Source organism: Ammospiza caudacuta, chromosome 3 (assembly GCF_027887145.1).
Source record: "Ammospiza caudacuta isolate bAmmCau1 chromosome 3, bAmmCau1.pri, whole genome shotgun sequence".
NCBI lineage: Eukaryota > Metazoa > Chordata > Aves > Passeriformes > Passerellidae > Ammospiza > Ammospiza caudacuta.
Window position 1 is genome coordinate 92,329,836 of NC_080595.1, and position 21,354 is coordinate 92,351,189.

General features: G+C 37.2%; 1 protein-coding gene across 5 annotated transcripts in view; it reads right to left on the reverse strand.

Moving 5' to 3' along the window:
- DST (dystonin) overlaps nucleotides 1-21,354 on the reverse strand; it is a 289,185-nt gene that overhangs the window by 18,166 nt on the left and 249,665 nt on the right. For all 5 annotated transcript variants that reach the window (XM_058802805.1, XM_058802809.1, XM_058802808.1 and 2 more), the window contains 12 exons: nucleotides 20,797-20,970; nucleotides 19,792-19,947; nucleotides 17,383-17,580; nucleotides 16,759-16,887; nucleotides 13,741-13,911; nucleotides 12,247-12,402; nucleotides 11,821-12,027; nucleotides 10,034-10,153; nucleotides 6,334-6,503; nucleotides 5,213-5,372; nucleotides 3,606-3,800; nucleotides 2,302-2,430 (listed from right to left, as the gene is read on the reverse strand). In XM_058802805.1, the coding sequence (XP_058658788.1) occupies nucleotides 2,302-2,430; nucleotides 3,606-3,800; nucleotides 5,213-5,372; nucleotides 6,334-6,503; nucleotides 10,034-10,153; nucleotides 11,821-12,027; nucleotides 12,247-12,402; nucleotides 13,741-13,911; nucleotides 16,759-16,887; nucleotides 17,383-17,580; nucleotides 19,792-19,947; nucleotides 20,797-20,970 (1,965 nt within the window). The remainder of the gene's footprint in view (nucleotides 1-2,301; nucleotides 2,431-3,605; nucleotides 3,801-5,212; nucleotides 5,373-6,333; nucleotides 6,504-10,033; nucleotides 10,154-11,820; nucleotides 12,028-12,246; nucleotides 12,403-13,740; nucleotides 13,912-16,758; nucleotides 16,888-17,382; nucleotides 17,581-19,791; nucleotides 19,948-20,796; nucleotides 20,971-21,354) is intronic.

The window sequence follows — 21,354 nt, forward strand, 5'->3', positions numbered from 1 at the left end:
AACATTGTAGAAATAGGTTCTTCAACAACTCATAATGACATTATCCTGTGCCTTTACAAAGTAAGTATGAAGTTATTATGAAATAAAATGTAAAATATAATCTCTTCTACCTTGTTCTAGAAGCTTGGAATATGTAGGCTCTATATTTAAATGTATTGTTGCTAATTGACTTTGATTTAAACTTTAATTATTGCCAGAGTTTAAGACCCAAATCATAATAACAAACCTTCTCTCACAAAAACACATGCATCCTTACAATATTTCAGCTCAACTTGCTTTTGGAAAAGTTGAATTGGATCATAATGAGAGATCACCAAAACAAGCCAGAGGCAGGTGGAAAATGGGCAAAAAACCAGCATTGTGTTCCCTTGCTCAGTTGTACTAGAGTATTTCAACAACTAAATCTATGACACACAAGTCACAGTGTATTAAACTCTCCCCTAATTTTATTGAACGCTGTGGCAAACCAGTGACACAGATACATTTACAAAAGAGGAAATGGGAGGCTTTTCATTGAGCAATGCAGTGCATTAACCCACTACAGCTCTCAGTACCATTTGGATAAAATACTGTCCTGAAGGAAACATTTCTACATGCAGTTCAATACAAACGCAATAAAACTATTTTACAAAATTACAGTGAAAAAAGGATGATGAATTTCATATTTATATAATAATTCCAGTCATACATTGTTATTATAGTATGCAGCATTATAATGCATTAATGGTATTTAAAAGTAATATATATGTATTCTTTCCTTATTTTATTTTTGTTTTCTTGAAAGCTTATGTTATAAGCTTAAAAGGAGAGATGACCTATTGAGAAAGATTGTGTGAGTGGTAAAACTGTGGTACCATAATCTTTCTTAGCTTGAAAATTTCTCTTTCTATTGTTTGCCCTTGAAGAGGAAAATGTTGGGAAAATACCTTCTAAAGCCTACTAAAAAAAATTAAGTATAGTATGGCCACATCCAACACCAAGATTGGTTGTGTTGTGCTAGCTGTCATCCTTTCCAGATGGACAGGGTTTCTCAGAGCCAAACTTTGCCTTGAGGTTCCAAGTTATGCTTCACCTTTGGCACACAAATTTTAAAATTAGTACAGAAATATTTTGCTAATCCATCTACAGTGTGGAGGAAGACATTTAAAATTTTATTTTCTAATTACTTCAGTGGACCGAAGATTTCACTCAGTTCTCTGTAGTCAGAAGATTAAAAAATCAAATAAAAGGGAAGTGGTGAAGCACATGTGGAGGAAAGGCAGCTAAAAGACATTTCACTGAACAGAGACATTAAGTTGCTGCTGCCAACATTAGTCAATGCACTGTGAGGTTGCTACATCAGCACACACTGATGTATACACACGTTTGATGTATACATATAATTGCCAGTTTATGACTAGCACTCAGTTTCCAGGGCCCTAAACTAAAACTGAAAACTTTTTCAAAACTTTGCATTTTAAGTACATTGGAAATCCCTCAGCTAAGAACCATTTAATAGTTCTATCTTGCATATACTCCTCTGCATAATAACATTGGCAAACTGAATTTAAACAGGATGCTTTTCCAACCTCCATTTCATAAATTTTGCTTTAACTTTCTTCAGAGCAATGATGAACATATCCAGGACTTATAACTTGTTCTATAATACTGTAGGCACTACACCCTTGGTACTATTTTGAGTAGGCTGCTCTGTGCATGTTTGTAGTCTCCTGTTTGGAGAGTGAAAATTTGACCTCTATGATCCTTAGCCAATTTCCCATTTCATCACTGCTAAGTTAGTTTGATGGCCTATAATTTACTACCTGCAGTACCTATGACACTGCAATATTACAGTGGCCAATGCATGTGAAGTATGGCAGCAAGCTGTTTCACCATGACTAAAAGTTCATGGATGATAACAGCATTCTGCTGACATTTACAAATGGCCTTGCCAGAAAAGTTTATTTAGGCCAATGGTGCTAAGGAGACAGAAACACTTTGCTACTGTAGCAGTCTGTGTGGCAATTACAGGCATGGTATGCTCCACAGAGGGGCTTGCATCTGTCTCTAAATCTTTATAGCAACTTCCTAAAGGCCCTTTTTTTTTTTTTTTTTTTTTTTTTTTAATAAGCCAAGATGACTCAAACAACAGCCCAACACCAGTCTGGACATCCAACTCTTAACTACATTAAATTTCTAGCTTCTCTACAGAAAGAATTGCTCCAACACTGGATGCTGGATTGAACTATCTGGGATAGACTGTATTTTACCACCTATGAGAGCCATTAGAATGAAGAGGATCCTCTGCATGTTCGTGCTCACCCTGTGCTGCTCTATCAGTGTTCTCAAGGCCTCTTCATCATCTGGGAGGATGCCGTGGAAACGAAGAGCCTGCTCTGCCTCTGCCAGCCACTCCAAAAGGACATGCACAACTGAGTGGAATTCTTCTGCCTGTTAAGATACAAGAAGTCATGGTCACTCATGAGATGACCTGACAGACACACTGCAGCTTACACGGGGAGATTGAGCCACATTTGGAATCATTAATCATCCAGCAGTACCAGCACATTATCTTTCCATTAAAAAGTCAATGATATACAGCACTATATTTTCATAACTGTAAAAACAGCTCATGCTTCCAAAAAAAATTATAGGAAGCCTAAAAGCCTGTTCATGCTTTTAGCCATCTGATTTATATTGTATTTGCAGCTCAGTTGAGAATGTCATGACATTCTTTACACTGACAAATTACACAGGAGGTGCTTTCAGAGACCAGCTGGAGAGAGGAGAACTATTGTCTGCACAGCCTAAAGCACCAGTAAAGCAAAATGAATTGACAGCCTGTTGGAGAGTGACTCTTGTGTCTAGAGAAAACAAGAAAGATTCACCTTTGGGTACAGCCATATTAAGACACAATTAGTGTTTGAGGTAAGTTCAGGATTGTGTCTGCTGAGCAAAGCAGAGCAGGAATATTGTACATAGGGATACATTGCTACTGCAGGAGCCCCATTCTAGCATCAGTCCAAGCTAGTGTGTCTTCAGAGAGCTGAAAATCCATGTTATCTCAGGTTTGGAAACAATACAGATACACATATTTTTTGCTTTTGCTACCAGATAATGCTGATATACATAGATTGTTCTAGGTCATGACTGCACTCAGCACAATTCTTTTTTTCCTCTGAAGTACCTCACTGTGCATTTTAATTGTGCCAATGTAAAGAATTTTTCAATACACAAATCTACTTCTTTCCAATAAGGCACAAAAAGCACAAATATGATTGCAACCTCCTGCTTCTTGTGAATAGGGCATAGTTCTTTATCAGCCTTCATATTTGACTGCAACTTCAGGGATTTCCTTAGATGGTAAGGTCTTAGAAACTTTGTTTTGCATTTGTGGCAGAGACTAATAATAACAGGAATAATAAATGCTAAGAGGCACTATTTATGTGCTGTGGTAAAAGGATAAACAAGGTAAGCAATGCATTAGCACTTAAATGAATATTTTCAAATGAAATTAGAGGGAATGACAACAAGTGAAAATGAAATTAAATTTTTGGCAACTAAACTGCAAGGTATTTTTCAATCCTTCTCATACAGTACATGTAGCAATGTTATTATTCCTTTACCTGCCGAAGGGCCTGTTCCAGTCGTGTCTGCTTGGATACTGAGAGGGCACAAACTGTCTCCCAGCGAGTGCTCAGCTCCTGCATTTGGACTTTGACCCAGGAAGAGTCATCACGACTGCCTTCTATCAGCTCCCTTGCAGAGCGCTTCAGAGCCTGGACACTGCTGGTTCTTTTTCCCAGCTCCTTCTGGAAAACCTAGACACCACCAAATATATTTGAAATGTTGAGCTCATTAAGAATGCTTATGAAAAAAAACAAGAAAAAACTACTGGTTATGAAAAGAAATAAAAATACAGATTTATTTTTGTCAAAAGTAACTCCGTTTAAGTGATGCAAAACACCTAAGTTCTATTTATTAGATTCTGTAGGAAGATATTAACACTCTCTTCTAACATAATAAAAGTGGAATATGGTAGGAAAATGTCAGGCAAATCCCAAGAATCCATTCTGGTGCAATGCATGGGAAATCTAGTCTCCTTACCACTGCTGGCTTTCAATTCTTTACCAAAGCAATTGATCTGACATGGATTAACACATAAAATTGCTGTGGCAGGAAAAGATCAGATAAAAAGCTAACAATCAAGGAGAGGGTTTAAAATCATTCAAACAGAAATAAATCCCCATCTGGGTTGTGGATCTTGCTGCTTATTCATATATTTATGTGGGGGTATGTTCACTACAGCAGTACATTGAACAAGCTCCAGTTACTTAAAATAAGCTCTTAAAAGAAGATAATTACACTGTGTGGTGCCACTGACTGCAACCTACTTGTGATTGACAGAGGGATTCCAGCAGCAACTGAAGCACTGTGCAGGCTAATTTTTATAGACAACCCATGTTTCCAAACACTTTTTTTCCCCAAAATCTCCTCCTTAGTAGGGATGAGATACTGAAAGTCACAGGTGGAGGAACAGAGAGACCTTCACCTCCTAATCTTCCCAGGCTGCAGAGCTCTGCATATATGTCACCTTTTCAACACAAGTAACTAACAAGCAGCCATTTCTTCTGACATATTGAACTGCAAAACTGGGATTCAGAGGCAGAGTCTAATATCTCCTACTTGTTCCCACATCCAAAAACACTTCAGTAACATACTACTGCAGGTTTCCAACACAGGCTCCCTGGACCACGGTCTAATTGAAATCTATGCATAACTTCAGCACTGTAATTACTTTTAAATAAATATACAGCAGCCCCAAAGGTCTAAAAGGCTGCTGTAGTCATGATAAGTGCATGGGACATTAAGTTAGCAGATGGACTGAAAAAGAGTTATCTGCCCCAGAGTTTTCCAGTAAAATAATTTTTGCCATCTCTTGCCCCATGACATACATTTGCAAATGCATATTTTTGATTTATGACATAATATTAATAAATACACAGGGTAGCACAATAAAATAGAATATTTCAGTGCTAACTTGTATTAATGAGTCACTAAGAACTGCCCTCTTTCATGTCTATTTTGTAACATTTTCTATTGTTGACTTCATTTATGTTACAAAAGTATTTCATATCTCTAAAAATTAAATAATAGTGAAAGATAAAGATATTATTAAAATACTACACTTATGAGCAGTCCACTAATTGAAGAACAGCATTTTTGGAACTACCTTATGGTTGTCAATCAAGTTCATTACTAAATCGATGTCTCCATGTACTGGTTGGTCTTCTGCTAGTTGAGGTTCAATTTTGTATAACCAGTCAATGAGAGCTTGCAGAGCATCAGTAAACTGTCCTGAAAATAGCAGGGCTTCCTCCAGTTTATTTTGTCTGAGAGGGAAAAAAAAGTCAAACAACCACACACAGATAAAATAATCATTTACACACTTCAGGAAAATATTTTCAGCACAAAATAATAGAATCATGGAAGTGTTACAGTTGGAAAAGACTGATAAGATCATTGTGTCCAACCACTATCCCAGCACCACTACATCATGTCCCCAAGCACTACATCCATGTGGCTTTTGAACACTTCCAGGGATGGTGACTCAACTACTTCCTTGGGCAGTCTGTTTCAATGCTCCACAACCCTTTCAGAGAAGAAATTTTTCCTAAAATCCAACCTAAACCTCTCTTGGTGCAATCTGAGGCAGTTTCCTCTCATGCTGTCATTTGTTGCTTGGGACAAGAGACCAATCTCACCTGGCTACAGCCTCCATTCAGGCACTTCTAGAGAACAATAAAGTCTCCCCTGAGCCTCCTTTTTTCCAGGCTAAACACCCCCAGCTCCCTCAGCTGCTCCTCACAGCCCTCGTGCTCCAGACCCTGCCCCAGCTCCCCTGCCCTTCCTGGACTCACTCCAGCCCCTCAGTGTCTCTCTCACAGTGAGGGGCCCAGAGCTGGACCCAGCACTGGAGGTGAGGCCCCAGCAGTGCTGAGTGCAGGGGGACAATCCCTGCCCTGCTCCTGCTGGCCACACTATTGCTGACACAGGCCAGGATGCCACTGCCCTTCCTGGCCACCTGGGCACACACTGGCTCATGTTCAGCTGGATGTTGACCAGCACCTCCAGAGAACTTCAAATCAAGTTTCCCCCTTTTAAAGGGCTCTTCCACTTCCTCCCCTGCTCTTCTACAATACCATGAGCAAAGTATGCATTTGCAGTATTTTACTGCTTTGGCATTCTTAATTATCAAACAAGCTAGCCCCTCTGGTTCTATTTTTACACAGCAAATTCCAAAAATAGAAGCCTTTTTCTTATTTGATGAATAATTAGTTGAGTTTCATTTACCTTTCCACTGACTTTCCACAAATTGTATCCCATTTATCTCTTAGTTCACTCAGCATGTCATCAAGTTTCAAATTGTCATCAGCCAAGGTGGTTTTCTCTTTCAAGGAACGTCCAGTCCTATTCGTGGTATCATACACAGAATGTTTGGCACCAAGAGATTTCTGGAATTCCTATAAATATGGAAAAAAAGAAAATGTCCATTTATCATTAACTGCTTACAGGCCATAGTTAATTAGTTTTTGACATACTATTTGCAGCATAAATTGTAAATGTTGCACCAAGAATAATTTAAACTTACTGTAAAATTTCTAGGATAGGGCCACAGTGCACCTGGGGCTTGGCACTAGGAGAACTCTGCTTTTTCTCCTTCTCTGAAAATGCAGCTCTCTGCTTACTGGAACAACTTTGGGAATTTGGGAAAATTCTTCCTTCAGTGAGGAAAATTATTCCTGTCCTACCATAATATTCCCAAATTTCAGCCTAGTAGTCAGAAGGATGTGAAAGAACTGCTACTTTGGGAGCCATTAACTGAGCATTCTTTGTACCACATTCTTACAAACTAAGATTTCAAGCCACTCGTAGAGCTCCCCAAGAGCTACAAAGGTTATTCTGGTTTAGCTCAACATGGCCAAGCTGGGAAACCTCTGAGCAGAAGCAGCAGTCAGGAAACATCCAAATAACTCAATCTGTGCTAGAAGTAAAAATCACAAGCAGGTTTCTGTGCCCCAGAACTTTGGACAATGACAGTGATAGAGTGTGCCTGCCAGCTCTGCCAGCTCCTTTTGCACAGATCCTCTGGAAGATTTTCACTTACACAGAAGAGCTCAGGAAATACAGCTCATCTGCTACCACACAGGAATTAACTGGCTGACAGAGTAAATAATTAAATAAAGGAACATGGGCAAAAGATAGCACCAGCCCAACAAGGCAACTTTTAAATTGCAGCAATGCTTGAAATGTTTTATTTCACACCTACATGAAGTGTTAGCAAGGAATCAGTTGGAAAAAAAATAAACCCCAAGTTTGATTTAGATAACCCTTATATACAGCATCAAATATTTTCGGGTTTTTTGTTACCAAAAAAGCAATATTTGTTTTGTAATTTAGCATTTCCTTACTATTCTTTCCTTTTCCTCATATAAAACAAGAAAACAAGCTTTAAGAAAAAACATAATTGTCAAGCTAGGACTATAGTAAAAATAACTACAATTTTCAAAATATTCAGTTTTTTATAACAGTTCCTTCAATACAAACAATATGTCTATGCTTCTTTTTTTTTGATGGGTTTTGTTAACGACTTTACACAATGTTACTAGGTTTGCACAAGGAAACACAATTAAATTGCTGCCACAGAAAGATCATGCACGGAAAACAGATTAAAAGATGGCAACAAGTTGCAGTTAGTTCATTCCCTGAGACTAAACCACATCTACCTGCATTTGACTTCAGCTATAACTGAGAGGAGATTTTGGTTTAAGCTGCCAGGAACAGATAGGTAAGTTAATTACTGAATTTTTTGTTCAGCTAGATACCTTCCTTCTAAGGAAAATGGGCACATAGAGATAAAATTAGCCAGAATCATATAAATGTTCTGTAAGAACACTCAGCATTAGCACAGGAATGGATTGGGTGACATAGTGCGGGTTTTTCCATTCCTGACTCCTAAAAATGAGAAAAAAAACTCCAATAAACAAACCATGAATAACCCCCAAAAGTCCCTGGCAACATGCTAGATATGAGTGAGAGAGAAAACATATTATCTTGGCTTTTCTTTTTCAGGGACTTTTTTTTTGGCAGTAACAACTGGCAAAGAGCATGTCCAAATTATTGCTTACAGCACACATTCAGATGGGATAGCAAAATCCTTAACTAAATGGAGCAAGGAAACCTTCAAGGCTGGACAGAAAAGACAAAGACAGACACAGAGTATATGTGGGAGTGGAAGGAAAAGACTCAAAATACAAGGAAGGACGTTGCAGTGTTGGGAGTTTTGACAACTCATTAAAAAACAATTGAGTTGATTTCTTGAGAGGGTGGTGTTTGAAGTTTAAAGTCACAAAGTTCACCAAACTCCCTCTTTCACACACATTCATCTTTTTCCTCCAGATCACCAGTTTCAACCCTTATGTGCCTGTACCAGTTTCATCCCATTCCTTAATGAGATTCAAGCAACCCAAGCTGTAATGCTCTGCAGGCTTTTTACAAGAAAGAAGCTGAAGAAAAATATCAGTGACAGAAGTGATGAGTCTGCCAGTCCATTTGAGGAAGCTGGTCTCATAAAATGTACTGCTGTAGGTATAAAACACATATCAAGTTTCTCAGGTTTAACATTTCTGAAGATGGGATGAGGATACAGGTAGAGAGTCCTGGAAACCTCAAAGCAAAGTCACAGTGCTGACCATACTGTGAGGAATTTGAATATGTAAAGAAAAGAGAGGAATGAAAGGATTAGAAGATTAGCAAGACTCAGACTATCATAACAACAAGATCCACCCCTGCCAGTTCAGATCACTGACTTCAAATTCTGGCAACAGCAGCAATCCCAAAACAAAGTGAAATTGCAGAGTTGGCATAACAGAATGTTAACGTAGGTTTTATCTTAAGGTCTTTAACAGCAGGCACAGGTAAAAATTATTTTTCCTTGACCAACTGTCAGCTCTTGCTACTTTAAAGGAGAATGATTTCCTGGCTGATAAACAACATGTCATGCAACCTGAGACATGATAAAAAAAATAAAGCAGACTGATGAAGTCATTATTATACATGACAAAATTTGTCAGAGGTAAGGGCAATCACCAGAAGCTACAGTGAAAACAAAAAAATTATATATGCAAACCCCTCAGGAAATTGTGACATATTAAAAAAGATAAGTAAATGGAGAACAATAAAACTGACATAAAAAGTAAATATATGCCAAAATGTAGAAAAAAAAATATTCTAGTGTTTAATGAAACTGTCCCAAGAGAAGTCTTAATGTCTCTGAAGATTCTACCTCTCATCCACTTGATCTTCAATAATATATTATTCAAGGCATTTTAAAGAAGTCAGTCAAAATGAAGTAAAGACTACTTCTGTCTTTGCTTTTGTTGTGTCTGATGGAATTACAGAGCTTTACATTATCATTACAAGTTTGAAGAGCCAAGTGAATGAGAGAGATTTTTACATATTTACAGTTGAATTTCTGAAAAGATGGTTTCAGAATTTTGAATCCAATAAAGAGAAATATGGAGGCAGTATTTGCTCTAATACTGTCACGGTGTTTTCTAGGAGATTTCATCAATACTTCCACTTGACATAAAAAGCAACTGCCAATCAAAATATTAGATTAAAATTATTTTTCACTTTTGAAGTTGTCCTGAAGTATTAAAAGAAAAATCTCAACCCAAGTAAGTGGACAGTAAATGTTTGGTTTAAGAACTTAAAGAAAGCCTCTTCAGCCTATTCTGCAATGGTATTAATCTGCTTTTTAAAGTTTCCATGGTGCTGTATTATTCTTTCCTCTTCATTTTTAACCATTCCCCCACATATCGGGTACTGTGAAAAGCTATTTTCATTCACATCCTGTTAAAATACCATAATTTAACTTGATGTGAATAAACATCCCATTGCAGTGAGGCCACAAATCTACTTTCTTTGATGATTGAAGAGTGCAAGGCCACTTACCTACATTTCACTGGGAATTTTGTGTATCATGACTCACCTTATGCTGTGCAAGCTGCATCTTTATTTTGTCAGGGTCATTTGCAATTTCAAGATCTGAGTCCAGAGATTTCTCTGATTCTTCCAGCCATTCCATAAGTTTATGCCAGGCTTCATGAAACTAAAGGAAAGTCAGATTTGCATAGACTTTAAAATTCAGTGGTTCATAAAACAGTCCAAAAGCATTAAACCCCAACCAAGACTGGCAAAATTTGACAAAATTTGATGGTTTTTTTCTCCTTGGTCTCTTAAACAGAACTGGTCTAGCCATGTGCCCACTCCCTTCACCAAGTGAGTTAACCACCTTTAATGTACATGATGTGCACACGTCATATGTATCTGTCAGAGACATAGTGGTAATACCTGTTGGTGTGTTGGTCATTTAGATTTCTACAGGTTTAGTAATGGATAGTAAATACAGAAAGAACAGTGCTTAGCTATTGCTTATATGGGACCATGGCAGGAAATCTCTGGGAAAAACTTCTGTCTGGATGACTGCCCAAGATGTTCCCTGTAACACTCTTAAAAGCTCTTATTATATCAAATGCTATCTTGATGAGCAAGGAACAGATTTTTGATCTTCCTTCCTGTTTCAAAGGAACGAGCACTTCAGGGAAGGAAGCAGGGAAAAAGTAAAAATTCAACCAGCTTTCACCAAGTGTAATCCGTTGGGGTTTTGATTTTTTTAAGCTGGTTGTTTCTCTCTGTCTTAAAATTTCTTCCCACCTGGGCTGCCTACACATGGAAGCACAAGAAACTAGTTCAGAAACCTTTCAAGGCATCTAAGACACTGTTGTTCAGGGCTGTTGATCAGACCTTGACACTAGTAGCCTTCAGTACTCCTTCCACACTCCACACACAGAGTTTTCATCTTAATAACACTGTATTCAGCTTTCTACATGCATATTGAGGTGAAACCCATCTCACTGCAGACTGCTGTGTGTGTGAGTGCACAAGAGAAACTGCTGGAAAATAAGAAGCACAATTGGCTTATGGGCTAATTCATTGTCCAGAGAACTTCTTGCTCTATGAGCTGAGTGGTGGTAGTTGAGAACATTGAAACATGGTTTAGCTGTGAACATCACCAAATCTTGAATGATGTTCCCTTAACAGAATGGAGCTAGAACTTCCTGTTGGTATTTAAACAGCTTACATTCCTCTCACACATTTTGCTTCTTATCATTTCTGTTCTTCAGTGAGGGAAACATGTATTTAAGGAAAAAAACACGCATCCTCCCAAATAAAGAAAACTGTGAAAACAGCCCCCTCCCCCCAAAAAACAACCTCTCTGGGTTTATAAGGAAAGAAATGGAGCTATCTTACCACACAAAAGATAATGGTCTAGTAACTAACATAAGACATTGAGTGATAAGTGTTGAGTATAATCAGGACACAACATAGACCCAGGAAGAAAATGTTAAGGAATACTCCCACAGATTAGTGAAAAGGGTTCATCACATTCTTTAAAATATACAGGGTTGATTATGAAACTTCTTTTTGAAGACATATGGCACTAATACACATCTGGAATCCATACCGTAACTTTCTTTTTTCAGACCATCCCATACTGCAGACAGAAGTCACTGCTTGGGTTGAAAATGATGCTTTCACTTCCCAAATGAAGTGCTCTGGGATTGAATCACAGAAATCGTTCCACTAACTCAACACTGTCTGTTACACTAAACCCAGGCTTGCTTTGTAAGTGCTTTAAAACATCATACTCTTCAAGAATCTGGATGCAATTACATCTAAGTTCAAAGAGCTCTATAACAGCTGTTGTCCCATTACCTGTTTGGCTCTTTTCCTTGCATCATCCAAAGCTCTTCCCCTTTCAACTAAGCGTTGGACTACTTTTTCCCATCGACTCTGTACACTGATCAGCAGATTCTTAATAAGGACAACGTCCTGTTTCTGGCTGAAATATTTCAAATGGGTTCCAGTTTTGTCCAGCTCTATGACCTGATCTCGATGAGAGTTCACTTCTGTGGCAAAAACCTTGGAAAAAAAGGGTAAAAATTACTGAATATTGTGTTGGGTAAACACTGAAAAAACCCAGTCTGATAAAGAATGATGTAGTGAGAAAGACTACAAAACACAATTTTAAAACAAATGAAATGTTTCTCTGAGTGCCAGCATTATAGGATTCATTTGGACATTGTTACAGTATCTCCACAGAGTGGGAGAAAAACATTACACATCTGTTTCTTTACATACCTTGTGTTCATCAATTTGAAATAAGACAGTGTCCAAGATAAGACTTGGCCGAGAAGCTGCAGTTAGAGTCTGCTCAGCCTGAGTAAGCCAGTTGATGAAATCTTGAAGTGAGTTGTGGAACTCCATTGCTAAATTGAGGGCTTCTTCCAGTTTGGTCTGCAAAGACAGGTCATACTTTATTAGCAGCTGATAGTGTGCGGGGGCTTCAGCCAAGGAAACCATTTTAGTTCAGCACTTTGGAGTAAACCATTTTACTTTAGCATTTTAAAGCACTTTTCCAATTCAAAGTTTCTGAGTTTTAAAATAACAGCCTATATTCGAGCATATTGAAGGAGATGGATAAAGGAGTTACAGCAAAATTACACATAACAGATGAATAGAAAATACACCACCTAGTATCAAGATAATTTTTTCCACATTAGAGCATATTTTCTACTACTTAATCCAAATGGGACATTTGGACTTATCAAGTTCAATGCTAAACCAGTAAAATTTCAGAAATCTAAGGTGGTAGTGCACTTGGAAGGGCCTCAGGTAGGTCATCAAATTTATTCTCTTGCACTTAATGAAGAGTAAGTTTTCTTAAAGTACTTCTTTTTAATTCAGTCCAATTGTCATTTTGGTTGCCCAAACAGAAACTAATTTGGGATACAGTATTTTGTTGATCATGAGATGGCAGTTCGAGATTTTCAAACATTTACATTGCTGACTTCACTGAGCACTTCAACCTTACACCTTCCTAGAAGAAGCTGCTTGTACTGAGTATTAATTAGTTTGTCATTTTTACTTCATTATTACCTTGAGATACATCAGTGTTATGACTTTAAAATACAGCTAAGTTGTGAGTTAAATATTTGTGCTTTATACTTATCAGTTCTGTACAGACAGTTTCTCTGTTTGCAATCATGGGTTTGATTGAGTTAGAACAAGTGGACTGTATTTCGTGAAGGAATGAAAGCCACATGAAATTAATAACAAGAAAATGTATGTTGCATATGAGTGAAATCATGCTATTGATCTGTTAGAACAGAAGGTAGTCACTTGAAGGAAATGGTAAAAGGCCAAGTGTTTGGGAATGTTAATAAAAAAAGGCTAAAATCTAAGAAAATTAACACAGCAATTCTGTACTGAGGAGGAGATAAACTTGAAGGATCATTCAGTCTCTCGTTCAGTCCATTACTGAATAAAAACCCATAACTGCAAAAAAACACATAAAACCCATAGTCCTACCAAATAAGCATTAACAGTAGCAGTTAATATATTTCTGTGAAACAGATTTGGGCCATTCTCACCATACTCCTACCCAGTTATGGATAATTAACTTCTTGAATCTTATCTTCCCCAGTACTTTCTAAACACATTACTGAATTATGCCAGTCTCTACAACTGATTTTAAATGTAAAAAATCAGGCAAGTATGCATCCATAAAACTACTGATCATTAACACACTTAAATGCATATTTTACACTTCTGTTTTTATGTAAAAACACTTACTTTTCTTTCACTGAGTTTTGTTTGCACAGATTCCCATTTTTCTTTTAAGTTATTTATGTCCTGCTCAACGTTTGTTTCAGCAGACTCTGGGCATCTTGCAAGCATCTGCTGGCCTTTCTGCATTAGACACTTGTATGTCTCTTCTTTGGCCTCAAAGGCAGCACAAAGTTCCTAAATAAAGAAGTTATCAGAAATAATAAGGTAGAAATTCAATACTCTTTATAAAAACCTGTATAATATTTATTCCTCCCCCAACATTTAGCAGGTATGATTAAGACTAATAAAGGAAACACATGTAATTCATAGAAAGCCAAATGAGAAAATGAGGGAGACAGTTCCTCAGGAAATGAAAACTTGTATTGTCTGCCAGTGTCTTCTCTGAGATTCAAAGATTGGCAAAGTAAATACTATGCACTCATTGAAGGAGTTGCTACAACTCGGTTGGCCTAAAGTCCATCTGTAGCCAAAACACAAAAAGTGTCAACATTACACAGTGTGCTGGAAGTCCAGACCTATCCAGTACCCTTCAATAGTGGGTAGGACAGCTTGGGAGGGCTGGTTTATTGTACATTGTCAGTATTTTCCTTCACTTGCCAGGCATGAGCACTGAAGACATTTCAGACATCAAAAGAAAGCTGTAATAATAATAATGGTAACAATGTGTTTTACCTGTAAACTATTCTAATAATTATGCTGTTTTAATCATGTTGGTAAGCTGGCAAAAGTCTGGGAGCTCCCATGCATTCCCCTGACTCAAACAGACACGCTCAGTATTGGTAACAGACAAATCAAAATGTACCAATGAAGCTGCTGCAGACTCACAAATGAGGAACATTTCACAAGCAGATGAGGAATAAGTGGTTTACAAATAAGAAGAAAAGTACTTTTCCCTGTGACTCTCAGGACAAGAGCCCAAACCAGACATTTTTGGGGGGCTAAGAGATACTGTACACAGGGCTCTGTACCTGACCACATAGGAGGGCGAACCAAGAAGCAGGCTCATTCATGAGATTAAGATTTTGACACAACAGAAAGCTTCATTGTTTTCTCTCTGAGGACTATGGAAAGTGGTGTCCCCTAGTCTGCTTCCTCCTACTACTTCAGGAAGAAACTGAAAACAGTGATTGTTTTAAGAAAAGGAGAGGGATGGTCTGAGCAGTACTGGGATAGCTAAAAAGGTGTCTTTTTAAGCCCATTTTGTACTGGTATTCTGTAATGTCTCTTCATATATTTTGTTTTCCTGGAGCTGCTTTAGCTGGAAATGCAGCCCAATCTCAGCTCCATTTGTGAACCAATTATGGCTGAGGTTCTTTTATTCATATCTTTTATTTTATTCATATCTTTTTTTTTATTCATATTTTATTCATATCTTTTATTCATATCTGTGGAAACAGGCCTTGTACTAAAGAACATGGTTCATAACATTACTTCCAAAGAGGAACAAATCAAATGTAGTGTAGAACTTTCTCCTTCAGTTTCACATCAGTATTTGACACAGCTGGCTCAAATTACTTAGAGCCAAGTTAGAATTTGGAATGTAGTAGACAACATGACAAGTGGCCTCAACATTCCAGAAAAAAGAAAAAAAAATAAAAGGAGAGAATTCACACATATCTGCACATGTGCACTAAGGTTTAACAAAAAAGAAATCAAGCTCTGTGCTTTAAGGGTTGATAGCAAGTCAGTGCCTGCAGATGGCCACCAGGACAGTAACATCCTGTTAAAATGTACATGTACAGTTAGGGAGGGATTGTACATCTAGAGTGCATTTTACTGGGGACAGTCAGACTTGTTCTATCACATAAAGGCCCTTTAACTAAGTGCCTTTGTAAGTGTAGAAAAATTGCATAGCAAAGAATGTACTAAAAGAAAATTCTGAAGCCTTCCATGAAAATTTTTGCATCTTGATCTAAGTGCAGGATGAAAAAGGGAAAAATCACCACTGACTTTCAGAGAATCATGAGTCCACTCTCACAGGGAAAAAACCCTACCACCTATTTTTCTCCCTTTTTGTTTTTCCTTTCTGACAAATAGAAAAGGATTATAGGGATTCAAAACAACAGGAATATTTGTGTTTGGATCTAGTTTCCTGTCTTATATGATTTTAAAACTGTAAATTACTTTCCCTATCAGTTATAGATACTGGCAAATTTTTGAGGACAAAAAGGAAGGGGGGAAAAAAGTGCCCCATGTTGGTAACCAATGATCTTTATCACCATTCAAAAAAAATATCTGATTTTTAACATGACAATTCAGCATTCTAATTGGAAGTGTCAAGTCAAGCATAGTCCAGTTCGAGTACAGTTCAGTAAGTATCACTGTTACCTCTGAGCCAGGAATTCAGAGGTTCAGATCACCAGGTTTGGGCTTATATCCTGGCCTAAAGCTCATCATGATTTTACACAAATGGAGCAAGAACCACCTTCCTTAGAGGCAAGAGATCAAGTTTAAGTGTCTTTTTAAAAACTCTATGGTTCTATGGAAGCAGAGAAATCCACAGAATGTTTCTTAAAAGCAAGGGAATAATTCAGTCATCCCAGTCAGCTAGCCATTTCTAATCAAAGCACAGCCTCTATGAGCCAGTAGTCCTTCTTATTTCTATGCTAATGTTGACTTTACTGTCAGCTTTGGTTAAATAAAGAATAAAGGATCAAGTCTCTTAAGGTTTAGTGAATGTGGGCCATTTTTAGGTTCATCCTCAAACTTTAGAAAGATCATAAACTTAGTTATGGGGTCAGAAGGGAAAAGAAGAATAGAAATCACGAAAAATCACCTTTTGTAAAGATGCAAAAGTTGTTTTATTTGTCTCAACACTAATGCTTCAGCTCTGGGCACGTCCCAACAGGCTACTAAACTAAACTGTAAATAACAGTGTTGTTTTGAAGGCTATTAAATTTCTTTAAGACACTGTACAGACCTTGTGATATATAGAACACACTCTGTATTTACAAAAAACACTCTTAAAAGATAGTTAGTCCTGAAATGCAATTTGCAAAGCATTCTAATACTGATACTTACCATATGTGCATTAAGCTGTTCTCTTGCTGTTTCTGGTAAGCCTCCAACAGGTTTTGATGCCAACAGCTGACGTTCAGTGTCTGTCAGCCATTGCTGCAGATCCTCAACTTCACCATGGAAACCTTGAGCCTAAATTATACCACATCATTTTAGATGATAACTTAAATGCTCTCCATTACAATAACCAGTTCAGATGCATAAGCAGATTGGCAATTGATATAATGAGAAATTTGTAATAATCAAACTAAATTAAAGAAGAAGAAAGAAAAAAAGGAAAAAGAAAACTAACAAACAAGCTGAATTCAATCTAAAGGACAAAAAACATAGAAATCATAAAAGCAGTCAGAATAACTACTGTGAGACCAATGTTTTCCCCAAATAATACAACTAAACAGAAATTTCACCCTTTACAAACATGTAGACCAAAAGCTGAATTCTCATATCAGCACTGTAAGGGACAAAGTCCAGCTGTGGAAGATACAGCTGGATTCAAAATTTCTCCAGATTCAGGAGCGTCTGCATAATGGTTTTGATTTAGGCCAACTTCTAATACATGTATCTGTGTATTTCATGTAAAAGACACTTTTTCTGAGTTATCTCTATATTTGATCATTTCCTGTTCACCTGGATCAAGGCACTATCCAGCTGCTGCTTCCTTTGCTCTGTTTTTTCCAACAAGTTTTGCCAGCGCTGATTCAGGAGTTCCAACTTGCTCCGTAAATTACTTGCTTCTTCAACAGCACTTGATTCAATCAGGTCATTTCCTGCTTTTTTAACAGCTTCCACCGTAGACTGATGAGCAAAAACATCATTTTGTAGCACCTACAATTGTAACACAGCATGGGCATATCAGTAAGTTACTGAATGAAGGCGCTCACAGAGATTCAGCCAATTGTAGCCCAAGGACAAGACAATAGTTAAACATCAGCACAGGTATCAGAAATTAAAGCTCTTAGATCTCCTCAATCAAATGCACTAACAATTCTGACAGTAACCATTCTAACAAAATACTGAAGTTTATTTTTGTATCTTCAAAAAAAAATAATATATTCCTTCTGAAAGCATATATTTCTGAAATTATCAAAGGTTTCTAGTAGTGGTAGGGAATAATTATTTCTTCACTTTTTAAATTTATTATATACTTTTCTTTAACAGGATTTTTCTTTGAATACTATGTGCCTGCTGTGCTATACAACAACCCAGCTGCCACAATGAATTCTTGTGCATTTCACGGCTACAACTCCTTTCACTGTATGTCAGGCTACCAGGACACTTGACCTGTGCTAAAAGCTGGGGGATGGTTGTACTACTAACAGCAAAAGACCTCCTCCATCTGCTGGAAAACCTCTTATCACCAACCACAGTAAAAACCATAAAAGGCAAAAGGTACATTTGGGGATAAAATGCTGTTTTCAGAAGGATGGAGGGCAGGGCAAAAAAAGCTTTAATATAGAACAGAAAAAGAAATACACAAAATGGTTGGGAAGAGAATGGTAAACCCTATCTAAGAATTTCAAGTTTATGACTCCTATCTTCCATGGAGTCTGACTGAAACTCACCTCCATCAGAGTACTAGCATATGGAAAAAATGCAAAGCTAAATACAAAGAAACTTAAAAATAAACTATGTGGAGCACAATATGAAATAGCAAGTCACAAGCAAACCTTGAATACAAAACACACATCACATTTACTTTAATTCTTCTAAGCTAAGAATCAGATTATTTTATTTTCCTAACAGGGTAAAAAAAGGTATTCAAAGAAGCAGATGCATCTTATCCCTTCCTTCCTGCTGAGACTCACTAAGAACAAGGTCTATTCTTTCCAAAGTTATTCAAGAGGTGGATGTTTTTACAGGCTACCACAGGATGCACTACTGTGTGAACTTTCTAACCTATAAACTCTGTATTATGAAAAGGAAGTAGATTCATTCATGTGTTTGCTGAACTCCTTCAGCACAGACACAAATGATGTCTCGATGCTCTTCACTAGTGAAACACTTCCGTTCGATAAGAGCATAAAGGGCTCGTGGAGCAGAACCCGGTTTTGTAGTTTTATTTACTTTGTTTTAAAAGGGTATGTTTATAACAATAGTCACACAGGCTATGTAGATACTGTATTCTGTTCAAGTTCCAACTGACCACCCAAAAGCTTTCAGAAGCTGCATAGCTGCATTAACACAGACAATGAAAATACTTTAATTATCTGTGTACTGTCAATTTCAATCAATTCTCTCAAAATCCAAAATGGACTCTGAGCGCTTTTTACATCTTATGCAAGCCAAAAATTAAATGGCAGATTTAAAGGGAGAGGAATTATAAGGTTAGATTGAAATCTTCAAGCTTAGAAAGAACACATTGTTATGAAGAGCACAGAGCTAAACACTGAGGCAGGGAAACCATCTTAGTCCTAGGAGATGTTCTAAAAATAAAGGCATAGCAGAATCATCCTTCCATGGGCTTCAAAATAACAATGATCAGTAAAAATACTAAAACAAACAAACAAAAACCCCTTAAACCTATGTTGCAAGTAACACAGAGAAAAAGATGGGAGTTTGCACAGATTTTCAGAGAAGCATTTTCCACCTTAGCTGAACCCAACTGACACACAATTTTGCAGAATTCAGAACAAATCACTATTTTCTGAGAGGGAAGAAAGAACCAAAGATATGCAAGAATCATACAGCTTGTGAGACTTGGCTTAAACAGCAGTACTCAAGGAGTTTACTGCTTCAGGGAGGTTCAGGTTTTGAATTCCCTAGGTCAAAGAAAGGTGATTAGAGGTGGAGTCTAGGGTAAGCTGTTTATTTTTGGCTAAAACCTATCACACTTGCACAGCATATGCAAAAAAGGAAGGCATGTGGAGGAGTAAGAGGAAAGATATTACTTATTCTAAGCCTTCATTCCAGCTACAGTCTGCATCTTGAAAGTGTATGTAGAGAATTATTTATCAAATGCAAAGTTTTACTAGAAGACTCATCCCTATGATAAATATCAAAAGAATATTTTGGTTAATATTGTTTATAATTACATACATGATGTTTGGCAAGTTCAATTTCAATAGCCTTGGGGTCTCCACCCACGGGTTTCTGTTCATTCAGCAAATCTTCTGTATGTGTCAGCCATGCCAGTAACTCATCCAGGGCATGCTGGAACTGCCCCAAGGCCAACAAGGCACCTTCCAGCTTGTGCTACAGTAAAAATAAAGTTAACAAGAAAATCGTTTCACAATGCAATTGAATTGTCTTCCATTACCATTAGTCACCATAATCGAGAGCAGAGTCCACACAGAAGACAGAATAAAAGCCAGGGAGGAACAGTTACCCAGTGCAGGCAATGCTTGATAACTACAGCTGAGTTAGCAATTCTCTTGTAAAGCCTTGCATTCCAGGCTCAAATTCCTCAAATTCCATTTAATATAGAACAGAAAAAGAAATACACAAAATGGTTGGGAGGAGAATGGTAAACCCTATGGTAAGATGGTACCAGACCAGAGTTAAGATTGAAGGCTGTTTCATCAGATGTATTAGTAGCTTTTTATCACTTAAAACATATTTTCAATATAAATGCAATTTGGTGCCTGATCTCTTTAAAATATTTTCTTTGTCATGAAATTATTCAGTTTAGAAAAAATAACACACTTCAAAGGACTCTTTCACATCTCTCAGCTTGATAATTTAAGGAAATAACACCAAAATAGTTTAATATTAAGTTAATGGGATTTTATTCAATTGCTCAGCTCAGCACCTACTATTACTTTTGCACATATAAACATGCTTTCAGCTGCTACTTAAGACATCATCAAATAACCAAAATGCAATAATAATCATTCAACACAGCATTACTGACAGAAAATTTAAAAAGGTTTAAAAAAGTTTTAAAAACTAAACTAATTGTACAATTCAAATGCTATTATATATAAGGTTTTTAGCTTCCAAACTAAAAGGAACGTGCAAATGAATGTAAGTATTATGCATAACAAAGAATTTTTCACAAAAAACAAAATCATTAATAAAGCCCCCATCTCCAAGCTTATTTACCTGTCTACTTATAATTTTGTCTTCTAGGCTGTCCCACAATAGTCTGAGCTCTGAGAGAGGGTCTTGAACAGTGTGCTTGTCACTCTCTTGTGTTGCTTTCTTTAGCAATAGTTCTGCCTGATGGTTCAGTCTTTCCATTTCTATCTGCTGCTGGTAAGCTTCTGTCTTAAATTGCTATGGTAAACAGAAAAAGAAAAGAAGTAAATGAAACACAAATAATGATTATAGAATCACAGAATGATTCTGTGTTCTAGCTCTTGTGGTTGTGATGGGGATAATGTTATAACTTTCAAATGGAATTATTCTTGAAAGGAAGTGAAAGCAAATTTTCTTTAGTAGAACACCCTCTTTAGCACACAATTGGTGCAACAGTCTGAAGGCATCTTGTGTACATATGTTCTGAACTATGTAAGGTCACAATTCATTTGAAGTTACATCATAAAATACATAAAACAACCTGCCCACAGCCAACAAAATCTACAAGTGAGCAACAAGACCAAGAACCTTCTCTGATCTTCACATATCTCTGCTTTTTAAACATGGCATAACGGCATCCCA